This window comes from Chrysemys picta, chromosome 3 (assembly GCF_011386835.1).
Source record: "Chrysemys picta bellii isolate R12L10 chromosome 3, ASM1138683v2, whole genome shotgun sequence".
Lineage (NCBI taxonomy): Eukaryota > Metazoa > Chordata > Testudines > Emydidae > Chrysemys > Chrysemys picta.
Window position 1 is genome coordinate 51,635,676 of NC_088793.1, and position 13,007 is coordinate 51,648,682.

At 41.7% G+C, this 13,007-nt stretch overlaps 1 protein-coding gene across 12 annotated transcripts in view; it reads left to right on the forward strand.

Annotated features, from left to right (window-relative positions):
* LOC101949232 (isoaspartyl peptidase/L-asparaginase-like) overlaps positions 1–13,007 on the forward strand; it is a 236,845-nt gene that overhangs the window by 16,663 nt on the left and 207,175 nt on the right. For 10 of the 12 annotated variants that reach the window (XM_065587915.1, XM_065587919.1, XM_065587914.1 and 7 more), the window contains one exon: positions 3,002–3,221. In XM_065587915.1, the coding sequence (XP_065443987.1) occupies positions 3,029–3,221 (193 nt within the window). In that variant the 5' untranslated portion in view covers positions 3,002–3,028. Of the gene's footprint in view, positions 1–1,889; positions 2,107–2,240; positions 2,309–3,001; positions 3,222–13,007 lie in introns of those variants that run through there. The other 2 variants (XM_065587917.1, XM_065587916.1) reach the window with 2 other exon arrangements.

Consider the following 13,007-nt stretch of genomic DNA (forward strand, 5'->3'; position numbering starts at 1 on the left):
TCATTTATTAGGGTTACTCTTCGGAGGAGGGGGAGAGGGTTTCTGTACTTCTATCAATGTACTGCTTGTGTCACTTGTGTTCTTATACAGAGCTCTATTTTTCCTTGCTGCATATTCCCTCCCAATGGCGCTATCCAGCAGGACCTAAGTTCCCCAGGGCAGGGTTCTTCCAGCCCCAGAATCAGATTCACTCACTCTCTCTCTAAAAGAGCACATCTGAGAGTACTGGGTTAATCAGCACTTCCTAGCTCCCACCCTCATACGTACCTGGTTCAGCATATCTCTATCCCCACTTTCATGTTACAATTGTTCTGGTAGTAACCCACTTCATGAACAAACCCCAGAGGATTTTTGGGCGCTGCAGGGATCTTTTAGTTTAGGTACAAGGAGTGTTGGTGCAGAGCGAATGAGGAAACCAAAACAAAAAAACAAAAAACCACCCACGAGAGGGGGAGAGAGAGAGAAGTAACCAGCTTAATCATAAAAGTTATTTATTGCCAGGTAATAACCATAGGGGAGTCAAACAAACAAAACAGTTATAATATTAAATCTAACTTAAATGTTATTATAAAAGTCAGGTTTACAAAACTATAACTGATCACAAAAGTCAGGGTCAGAATGCTATACCTAGAGAGAGAGAGAGCTGGGTTCTCATCACTCCATGAAGCTTGAATCTATCAGGGGTCCCAGGTGGTGGTGGTAGCTGAGGGTCCGGAGTGGTGGGGTCAGGCAGAGCCCCCCAGCATGATCAGTCAGGAGAAGATGAAGTCCCAATAGAACTGATGCAGATTTTGGATCCAGGCATCAGAACACTTACATGAGCGTGGGTAGGAGTTTTTGTAGCTAAACAACAATGGTTCAAGGGAGAACACTAGATTTGTGTCTGTGTAAACAAGGGAGTATACTAAAGTTGTTTTTGTTCAGGCTAGACCATGGGAGCTGAGCATTCCTTGCTTTGGGTGGTGGTCCTTGGAGGGTTCTCACAATGCAATTACGGAGCTTCACTATTCTGGATACTAATAAAGGATTTATTACTAGGATTGGTCTGATAATTACTGAGCTGGGTATGTGCAGGCATGAGTTCATTAACTTCTGGAACAGAGATCCCCCATGATGCAGTGGTTCCCTGCTTTTCTGGTCCCAGAGTTCCATGCAGTTCTTGCCTTGGAATCTCTGTTCTCCATTCTGTATGCTAATGGAGATGCCTCCTTGCCCCATCTTTGATGCAAATGAGGCTAGGGGAGTTTCCTTAATCCTGTCATCCTTATCCCAGGGGTTTAGGTGTGTCTCCCACTGCCTTTTCATTGCTTTTTGTCAGTCTTTTTTCAGATGCAGATTTGCAGAGGCTGGGTTTGGGGAGGTCTTTTATGAATCAGACAGGCTGGGGGTACTGTGCCCTGGTTCCCCAAGAACACAGAGCTGCTAGGTAACACATCTAATTAAGCATCAGTATTTGCCATTATCACTGAGCTTTATTGTATTCTATGAAAACATGCCAATGTTATGGTGATGAAATCAGTATAAATGCTTAAATTTTAATGGAGTGCCAGCTCTGTTACCATTTAGAGTTAAGACCAGCTTTCTGTTTAAAACTGGACTCTTCTAAGTGCTCTAAAATACTCTGATGAATCATCATTGAATTACCTCTGAGCCCACCTAAGCCTGATGACTCATCCCTGTGCCAGCAAGTGTGATAAATCATCAGAGCCAATTAACTCCCAGTCTTGTGATACACTATTCAACCAGGGTTTGGCCAATTCACAGGTGAGGGCCCAACCATGTGATCCCATGGCAGGTATATAGGCTCCTAAAGCAAGCTGTCTCTCTAGTTTACTTAATGTAGCTATGTGGTTGGGAATGCTCCAAATGCCTAGTTGTTTTAACAGACAGCAGCTGTGCTAGCTAGTCTCTGCTCCTTCCTCACCTGGCTGCTAGACAATTATGTTGCAAGAATGTTAGGCTTGCAAGGACAAGTCCTCAAAAGTTAGGAAATACTAGAGTTAAGTTTGTCTGTATATGTGAAATAGCAATTTTTAGAGGTTTACAACTCAACCAAATCTGTGTGGATTTTCATGGGGACAACATAAGGCACCACTTTGACCCCAGGTATACCCCCATCCAAATGTCCAGTTTCTATTCCAAAGCCTGGAGGTAATAGAGTTCTTCAAATAAATGTTTAGGAAAATACTTAATGTTGGGAAAACTACTTATTTCCCTCTAAGCTCCTTATCAGAAACACCTGAACTGTCTTCACTGAAGCTTCCAAAAGAATTCAACATGAAGCAGAGAGCAAAGATGGAAAATATAGGTCTGAAAAGTTAAATTATGGCAAAGTTCCACTTAGAATAGGAGCTTAAAATGGAAAGTGTTAGGTATTCTTAACCAGAGGTATTGCTTCCAGCTCAGCCAATAATGTATCATTTAAACAAATTGTATTAGAATTACATCTGTTGAAAACTGGTGACATATTTCACATGAAATTTTGTGTCTCAGATTTTGTTTTTCTATGTAATTTGGAAAAAAAAACACACCACCACCACTCTTTTTACATTAAAATAATGTGAAACTTTTTATTTGAATTTCAAAGGCACTCTTGCTCCAAATTTGCCTGTCAATTGAGGTTTGATCTCTGAAAGATAGTTTAATATGTTAATAATTCTGTACTTGTGTCAGCCTCAATCCTCTAAGGAGATACACACAAGTAAAAGGGTCTGCTTATGCAGAGCTTCCCGTAAAATATATTTAAATGCGTAAAAACAGAAGAAGCCAGGGGACGGGGAGATAAACATTAATCTTTGATATTTATAATGCAAGGAACTATTCAGAAACTATGGGCCTGATCCTGTAACTGGACCCATGAGGCTGGAACTCTACGCATGTGTGAACACATACAGAGAAAGCAGGATTTGAGGCCTAAAATATTAATCTCTTAATGTTCCTGAATGTTGTTCTGAGGTGCAATATTAACGTTAAATTGAAAAGGACCTGCTTGTTTCAACAGATCCATCATCTTTGGAGATCTGGTAAGATGGGCACAAAACCCGTTCTTGTAGTCCATGGTGGAGCTTGGGCAATACCAGATGAGTTTGCTGAAAGAAGCATCCTGGGAGTTAAAAATGCAGTTAAGAATGGCTTTGCAGTGCTGGAAATGGGAGGAAGTTCAATGAAGGCTGTTGAAATTGCTGTGCGGGCCTTAGAAGACGATGCTGTGTTTGATGCAGGTAACTGCAGTAACTTTTTAAAAAAATAATTTCTTAAATACTATAAATCATCTTAGTTTTGATATATCCACAGTGTTGCCCCAAGAGTTTTCTCCATTTTGTGTTTATTTTTATGCTGCTTCTTAAGTGTTGTTGCATCTGCCCACCAAAGACTTTATTTACACATTTCCCATGGAGCTGATTCAGTGCTGGATGCTATGCTGCTTCTTCATGCTGTTCAGTAATTGCTATTTTTTAAACAAGTATTTACTGTTGTGTGGGTGGTTGAGAGATCTATAGCTAAGGTTGCACTTCAGCAGATATCCTTTTGCTTTTTAGCAAGAGTAGTGAACAAAAAATGGACAAAAAAAGGCTTTTTGGTGTTTTCTCTTAATATTTAACAATTCAATTTCAAGGTTTAATCTGTTAAATCAGAGTTCTTAATACCATCAGTCCACAAAAATCCTATAGGTTAATAAATGTTTAAATAACTGCCATTACTGTGATGCTTCCCAGGGGTATGCAGGGTTATGAGGCACCTCACTACCACCTGTCCGTAGCATGAGGGAGCTTGTCTGTAGAGCCTTGCGTGGATACAAAATTTATATCAAAACAGCTATCCGCAGGGCTATACCAGGAACCATGGGGCAAAAGCAACAGCATGTCAGGCCGCTGCTCGCAGGAACTAGCACCCAGCCCAGGCAGCTCCTCCAACATGGTTGTACCGCCCTGAGCTCTGTCCACTGGGCACCAGGCTCACCGGCAGCTGTCCCCGGTCATGCCAGTGTGTGCAAGCTGCTTATATGCTCTCGGACAGGAGACATGGCCTGTTGCATGGAAGGGATTGCTGTTTGGGAGTGTGTGAGTCACTTTGTTTATAGAGAAAGCAAGTATAAGTTTATTTAATGCACAAGAGAGATTCAAATTATAGCAAGCAGAAATATTGAAAACAAAGGGCTACCTAGAAAATAAAAATGTAACATGCATACTAGAGCTTAAACTTAACCACAAATTCATTGCCATGTTATGTAGAGCAAAAGCTCACCCAAAATCTAGCCAGCCAGGCTTAGCTGGGATCTTCTGTTCATGAGACAAGTCAAACTGTCTTCTTGCCTCCTTAGTGGAAAGATCCAGAGTTTGTCTCCATCACTAAGTTATAGTCCAAAAGCCATTGTCTTCCCTTGCAAACAGGGTAATATCTGCTTGTTTTCCTCTCTAGAATCTCCCCTAGAGACTTTGCAAATACTTGATTAGCATTTAGCTCAGACTGTAAATAGGTGTTCGTTGTGACGCATACAATACTCAGTTTGCATGTAGACAGACTGATAAAAGAAACTTGTTTATCATCTTCTGGTGACCAGCCCCAAGTCAGACTCTAAAAACATAAGTTTCAGTATATATACATAACTCCTCACATACTATCCGTACATACATCTCATAGAGATTATGATGAGCAGTGTGACAGGCTTTCATTAGAGACCTTACATAACACTCTTTGAACAAGTATACAAATACCAAATCTAGGGGATCTCTGTAACCCTTATGCAGCCCTCTGCAAGCTTGCACCCAGAGGTCCCTGGGTTCATAGGTGCAATGTTTCTAATCTGCTGGGGTGTGTTCCCTCCCCCGGGGCTCGCCTAGGTCCCGTCCCACTCTACCCCTTCCCCTGAAGGTCCCACCCCCACCTGCTTCTTCCCACCCCTGCCCCACCTCTTCCTCGCCCAGTTCCACTCTCTCCCCTGAGCATACTGTGCCCTCACTCCTCCCCCGCAGTGCCTCCTGACACCATGAAACAGCTGATCCACAGCATGCACTCAGCGCTGGGAGGGAGGTGGAGGTGCTGATCTGAAGGTCCTGCTGGTGGGCAGGAGGCACTGGGTGGAGGGGAAGGCTCTGATGGGGGTGCTGCCAGTGATTGCTCAGCACCCACCATTTTTTTTCAGCCATGGAGTCGGTGCCTGTCCCTGGGTCCCAATTAATTAATCTCTGTGTGAATAATGACAGCTTCTTAAAAACACAAGGTACCAGGAACTGCTTCAGGTTGATGGGAAGGATGTTTTTTTTGCTAGGGTATAGATGGTGATGTGCAGTTCCATTATGGACTGGGTAACCTCCCACCTAGAGGTCATCAACTTTAGGACATGCTGGCATGGAGAAGAGGCTGGAACTGGACCTGAACTGGGAACAGGATTTGGACAATTGCTGGTGCTGCAGTCAGACTTCGGTTGTTCTGGAACCTGCTAGCCATCAGTCCCAGCACATGCTCAAACAGGTCCCTCTGCTGCTAGTGCTTTTGTTGCTGTTGCTGGTGGTCCTGCCACTTACGGAATGGTAGTGGGAGATGCAATGCACAACCATCCTCTCCAACATGCTGTCAGCTGCAGCCTGATTCTGCCAATCCCATTCCAGCACCTCTCTCTGCAGATTGAAGAGGTGGTTTGACCTCTTGATGAAATCCCCATGTATCTTCATCAACATTTATTCCTTCTGCATCCAAGGTTCTGGATCATGGTGTTGTCCTCCTAGATGAATGCCTCACTTGGATTGAGAATAGTATATTTTTCTGTCTGGAGGGGATAAAAGTTTTTCCTCTTTAATTTTCTGCATCACAGCCTGGGAAAAGTGACAAGGGTTTTCTCCTGGGCATTCCTTCTCCTCCATCTCTGCATTTCTCTGCCCTGAAGCTGCTTGGTCCTAAGGATCTTCCCCATCTTCACAATGAGAAAATCTTTTTTTACATTTTTAATTTAAAAAAGCAGTTTGATTGTTGCCCCTTCCGTTTCAGTCTTGTTACCACTGGTCTACATAGATACCTCTTGCATGGTGTCACAGTTCAGGGCAACCGCACCTGTATTTCCCCTTAGTGGTCCAGCAGGGGCAGCTGGATGTTGGACCTGTATTTCTGACAGACTTTGCAAGTGCTCTGGAACTTGATATTCCACCAGCCAGGAAACAGACCTATTCCCTAAGCCGGTGTTATTTTCTAAAGTTTGGGCTGCCCTTAAAAATGCTAGTGCCAGTTTGAGAAAAAGCATGCTGCTGTGTGTGCCCTATGTAACTATGTTTGTCCCTGTGTTTTCTGGCCTTGCTTGTCTTGTATTGCATAAAACTTCTACCCTCCCACATACAGTATCCTGCACGACTGTAACTGGCAATGATGGCCTCTTCTGTTGTTATATCTCCCTAATCATATCAACAATGTTGAGTTATTCTCTTACCCATCTGAGGCAATGCTTGTCCCCCTGCAACATTCTCCCTGGTCTGTTCCTCCATCTCCTCCCCCAAACAAATTGGATTGGCTGTGCCAAGAAGTGGTGAGTGTCTGCTCTGCCTCAGTTGAGATTGCTGTGGCCAGCCCTAGTTTCAGCTCCTTCTCTGAGTCCTCAGCATTTGGTTGCTCCCACTCATTGCATCCTGGACACCTCAAGACCCCTTGGTACATAGGCTCCCTGCTTTGGGCACTGCTGAGCACCCAGTGCAGCTCCTGATAGAAAAGGGGAGTTGCTGGACTGGGTGTTGTGGTTCTTTGCCTGGCAGTACAGATTCTTCAGGAATTTTATCTTCTGCTGGCACTAAGGTCCAGTCTGGTGAATCTCTTCTTCATCTGTAATGGAATGGGTTACCTAAGGAGGTGGTGGAATCTCCATCCTTAGAGATTTTTAAGGCCCAGCTTGACAAAGCCCTGGCTGGGATGATTTAGTTAGTGTTGGTCCTGCTTTGAGCAGAGGGTTGAACTAGATGACCTCCTGAGGTCTCTTCCAACCCTAATCTTCTATGATTCTATGATCTAACTTACTGGAGATTCAATTTTCAGTTTTGCACTCAAATACATATGTCTTGCTGGCCTCATACTACATGTCCTCAATAACTATGATGTCTGCCTCAGTCCAAGTAGAAGCATGCTGATTTGTTCTTTTGGATGCCATATGATTTGAATAAGTGCAACAGGAGCACTATACAGATGTTACAGGTACAGAAAGCTGTGTACTAAGGTAGGGTCCAAATACCAAAGCAGGTTATTTATACTACCTGGAGGTGACTTTTATAGAATTAGAGATAGGTAGGTAGACACAACAGAGGCCCCGGGGGAATTTTGGAAAGTTGTGGGGGGATGTCTGTACAGCACATAATAGCTCAAGTCTCAGCAGCACTTGATCTTCAGTGGGGCTAGCTCAATTTTAAAGCACCACCACTCGAGCTAGAGATTTTTCTGTGTGGATGGGAGTCAGGATGCGGTAACACTCAAGTTATATCTTGAGTTAACTTTGCAATAAAGACAAAGCCTTAGCTCTAAAGTATCCACCAGGTCTCAATCCTGTAAACTCGTATGAACATGGTTAACTTTACTATTGTGAATTGTCCCATTGACCGCAATCGAGTTACTCACAGTAGTAAATATGAGCACATATGTAAGTGTTTGCAGGATCAGGACCTAATTTTGGGTGCCTCCATTTTTTTAGATTGATTTTTTTTTAAGCTCAGCATCCAAAATCTTACACACTCACAAGAGCGCTAAAGAACATTCTTTCCTGACTAGCTCATGTAAAATGCCAACTGTTTCTCTTTGCATTTAATACAATTTAAGGTGGAACAAATAGTTTATGAAGTTTGATATGTATTTTCATTTGATTTTTTCCCTTACTGTTGTGTACTGTGAAAATGCCCATTCTGTTTTGTGACATAGTTAAAGTGAAATTATTCAGTTGTCACTGTGGTGTCTCTAATAGCTGAATTCTGCTGTACCACAAATAACAGTGATAAAAATATTCCCCTTCTTTTCTACTTGCCGGAAGGTATAGTAAGGAGAAGATAGAATTTGACTTAACACAAGGAAGTTTAAAGTTGCCCTCTGGCAGGCAAGTCCCCATTAGAAATTCTGTACCCTATTTTTCATCTCACATTTTTCAACCCAGTTGCTTAGATAGAGGTTTTTTTTTATTTTTACTTCCGAGTGGCAGTAGATAGGAAACACTGAAGAAATATTTCTTTCTGAGAAGTAGATGGGCACAGATGCAACTGAGGGTAGAATGTGACCCACCATCGCTTTCCAAAGTTGAATCGATTAAGTTCCATAAGGAGATAAGCCACAAGATGCTAACAAAATGAAATGCACAACCATTAGTAATAAAATGAAGCCCTATTACACTGCTCACCTCTCTTTCCTTTCCTAGTCCTTATGTTAAGTTTTTTTTTGTGTGACATTCCCCTGGTATTATCCGGATGATCTGCTAGGTCACTCCAATCCTTGAGTCTGGGAGCCAGCCTTACCATTCTCTACTGAGAGAACCCCCACTCCCGGGCTTTGGCATGTAAGATGCTCCTTGGATTGTGCAACCAAATGACATTAGCCAATATCTCCTGCTCCAGACACGACCCTAGGAACCTCTGTCTTGCAATGCCCGCTGGACACTGCAAGTTTATATGAGTTCATCAATTTAACAAAGAAATTGATATGTACCAGGCTTGTTATCCCAAGGCGAGTCTCTGCTTCAAACCAAATGCACAGCTTCAGGTAGAATAAACAAACAAATTTATTAACCACAAAGATAGATTTTAAGTGATTATAAGTCAAAGCATAACAAGTCAAATTTGGTGAAATGAAATAAAAGCAAAATGCATTCTAAGCTGATCTTAACACTTTCATTGCCCTTACAAACTTTGATGCTTCTCATCATATCACAGGCTGGATGGTTGCCCTTCAGCCAGGCTCTCCCCTTTGATCAGCGCTTCAGTCGCTTGATGGTGATGTCTGTAGATGGAGGTGGTAGAGAGAGGAAGAGCATGGCAAACACCTCTCCCCTTTATCATGTTATTTTTTCCTCTTGGCTTTGCCCCCCCCCTTCAGTGTCAGGTGAGCATTACCTCATCGCAGTCTCAAACTGACCAAAGGAAGTGGGGTGATTCACTCAAGAATCCAACAGATCATTTGTTGCTGCCTAAGCCAGTATCCTTTGTTTCTTTGAGCTGGGCTGCGTTTGTCCCATACATGTCCTGATGAGGTGTGAACTGCCCCTCTGCTCTTGGAGAGTTTTTGCCTGGGCTTGCTTCAAGCCACGAGGACACATTTTCATAACTCATAACTGTATACATGAAATTACAACCTATAACATTACTATAACAACAATCTCAGTACATCATGAGCCTTCTGAAGACACCCAACATGACAAACTTTGCATTAGATATCACACAATCGTATTATAAGGATAAAAATGGGGGTGTAGGGTGTTCCCCCAAGGTACAGAGCGTCACATTTATAATTTCCTACTCCTACCCATTTTGCTTTCCCTCCATTCTTTGTTTTCCCCCTTCCTCTCACTCCTATACATTTTCCTCTCCTCTCACCATAGGCCTTAATCATAAAGATCCAGATTGCTTGTATGTAACTTGCAGCTACATTTTTCCTTACGCTCCCCAGTCTTCCATCTCCACACCTCAGTTTCGCTTGAACTCTTTCTTTATCTTCCCCCTTGTGTTCTCTCTTTCAAACAAATATTAGGACAGGCCTTTTTTGGAACTGATTAGGGACTTCATGAGAGAGAGTGCCCAGATTTTGAGGTCTTTTAAAGTTAGTTCAGTTTCAGGGAGGAAAGGCAGATTAATATCAGAGTCAGTGATGATTCATCAAATGAAATTCAGGAATGGAAAAAATGTCACACAAAAATTCTTTTTTGAAGAGAACTCTTGGTCTGTCACCTAGCGTTTTAATTTCTGGGATCACATCTTTCCGTATGATTCATTCCGTGTTTCTTTCCCTTCCTGCCATTATCTTCCCGGTATTTCTATTTCTCCACATACCTTCCTTTATATTGTGAGACTTGTGACAAAATAACAATAGTTAGTGATATTTAATTTTTCTTCTTAAAGCCCCAGGTCCTGGAGTCATATTAGTACGTGAAAACCTCAGCTTTAATTCTTTTTTAAAAAAATGTTTCTAGACATCATAGTGGTGGAGAAAATCTTGGAAATGTAAACCCTAAAGGCTCAAAAATCAGTAGGCAAGTAAAACAGACTTCATGTTGTTTGAAGACATTTTCATGATGAAATGGGGTCTGACTCCTGATTTGCAATGCTTAGGGTTGGCAGTACTGCCCATTCTTTACTCCTACTTGCAGATTTTGTTCACTGCTACCATTCTGTCTCATATTTGTAATGCTCTCTCCTTTCCCTGTTATCTTTCTTTCACATTTTGGCTCCATTTCTGCTTTTCATCCCTTTGTTTTTTCCTTGTTTCCCTTCTGTACTTGTCTCCCTCCCCTCGTCAACTGCTCTCTTGTCATATCTCCTAAATATGATCCAACTTCTTAAAAAGTGACTGAAAACTGTCATCTTGCCTCTCTGTCTCCTCATAGCTAATTTAGCTTTGTAGAATGCCCTGTTCTGAGCAGCTTGATTTTGGATAGTGCTGGTTCTACTCAGATGATATGGGCTGAGCCTAAGAGTTGAATTGCTGAAGATTTGGGATTCTCAGCAGGAGATCTTAGTGGAAGTGGTTCAAAAGAGGTTGTTTTTTTTAATGAGTTGCTCACTACAGCACTAAATAATGCAGATGCATAGGTTTACTTGGTAAAGGAAATCTTGTATAAATCTGGTTTTCAATAAACTATGGTCTGAATCTGTTTGAGTGGGTTTTCAGTGTGGTATGATTCAGGGTCTTAAATGTGCAGTAATGCATGGATGCACAATTATTTGCTTAAAACATGCACTGATGTTATAAGAATATGTACACTGAATATTAAACACTTAAAATTACTAAGGCTGTTGTCTAAAATCAGCACTTTTCTCTATTTCATTCTTTTACTTGACACAAACAATGCAGGAACTAATTTGATTAGTAGAAATAAAACTTTAAGTAATTGATTGGCAACTGAGAGCAGGTTTTGAAGATTATGCTGTCTTGACATGCCCTTTAAGATCAATAAGCTATTTCTTTTGTTGCTCTGTTAAACTACTGTTTCTTCTTTTATCACTTAGTTTACTTTGTGGATAGGAAATTGTCATTGGTGGAATGGGGTTGAGGTTAACACTGGAGATTGGAAAAAAGAAATGCCATATTGTATCAAGGATTCTGCTCTTTAATAGAAAGCAATACAGAATCAACAGTATTACTAAGATTTAAAAACCTTTATTTGGTAGTTAATCAGCTTTTCAGTTGAGTAATTTCCTGTCAAGAGATCCAACTACATGCTTAAATATAAAAAGGAATACTGAGAAACTCTATTAAGTGAATTAAAACAGGCTACAGTACTATTCACAGCAGTGCATCTTTGACGGTGACATTTGGGCACTGTAGATTTAGTACTCTAATTAGGGACAGTGTGGTGCTTGCACAGTTTATTAGTTCATTTATTGGACCTTCCAGATTTTTGTCGCCTCTATGATCTTCTATACATGCAGCTTCTCCTCTGGTTTGGTCTATAGGCTCCCATTGTCTCCTGAGATAGCTAGTTGTCAGTCTGAAGCATGATCCTGAAGAGATAGAACCAGCTTCCTGATCTTTGCTTGTTCAGAAGAACTGCTGCTGCTTCATCTGCAGGCTGTTAGCAGAGGTCTTATCCTCTCAGAAACGATTCCCTTATTCAAGGAAAAGAATACTTACATGTGCACCTCTTGAATAATTATTGGTTTGTGTGCTAGGGTGTGAATTTAGGATCGCATACAACCCAGTCTCCAGTGGATCTCCCACTGGTCTCAATGGGCAGTGTCAATGGGTGCCAATTGCACAAATGGTAAGAGTGCTGTGCAGCCTTTTTGTATTAACTACATTTCTAGGTGTGTTTTCTTTATCATAATTCATTACTGGTTCAACATGTTAGTGTTGCTGTCAATATTGCTCGGCAGGAAGACATTCACTTTCACTACATCGGTGGTTCTCAAACTTTTGCACTGGTGACCCCTTTCACACAGCAAGCCTCTGATTGCGACCTCCTTTATAAATTAAAAACACTTTTTTTATCTATTTAACACCATTATAAATGCTGGAAGCAAAGCGGGGCTTGGGGTGGAGGCTGACAGCTCGCGACCCCCCATGTAATAACCTTATGACCCCCTGAGGGGTCCTTACCCCCAGTTTGAGAGCCCCTGCAGTACATCTGTTTCTGTTTCCCCACCCTCTCTTTTTCTGTTTTTCTTCTTTTTCCTAATCTATCTGCTGAAAGTCTTGTCAATTATTTAATTGCCAAGTTAACAAGGTGTCAGCACTAGGATCTTTAGCATCCTAGTGAGATTTATGGGAAGCGGGGAGTTTGACACCTCTGAGTCATTATGTTAGTACAGAAGCTCCCTTTAATGTTGCCCCAGCCACTTTTCCCATGCTAATTTTTTACCCCTCCTGTTACTCACACCTTCTTGTCAACTGTTGGAAATGGGTCATCCTGATTATCACTACAAACGTTTTTTTTTCTCTCCTGCTGTTAATAGCCCACCTTAATTGATTATTCTCGTTATACACCTCTACCCCAATATAATGTGACCCGATACAACACAAATTCAGATATAACGCAGTAAAGCAGTGCTGTGGGGGGGCGGGGCTGCGCACTCCGGTGGATCAAAGCAAGTTCGATATAACACGGTTTTACCTATAATGCGGTAAGTTTTTTTTTGGGTCCTGAGGACAGCGTTATACCGGGGTAGAGGTGTAGTTAGTATGGCAACACCCATCGTTTCATGTCCTCTGTGTGTGTGTGTGTGAATGTATATATATATACATTTAATTTTTATATATATATATATATATATATATATATATATTAAAAAAAAAATTCCTACTGTATTTTCCACTGCATGCATCCGATGAAGTGGGTTTTAGCT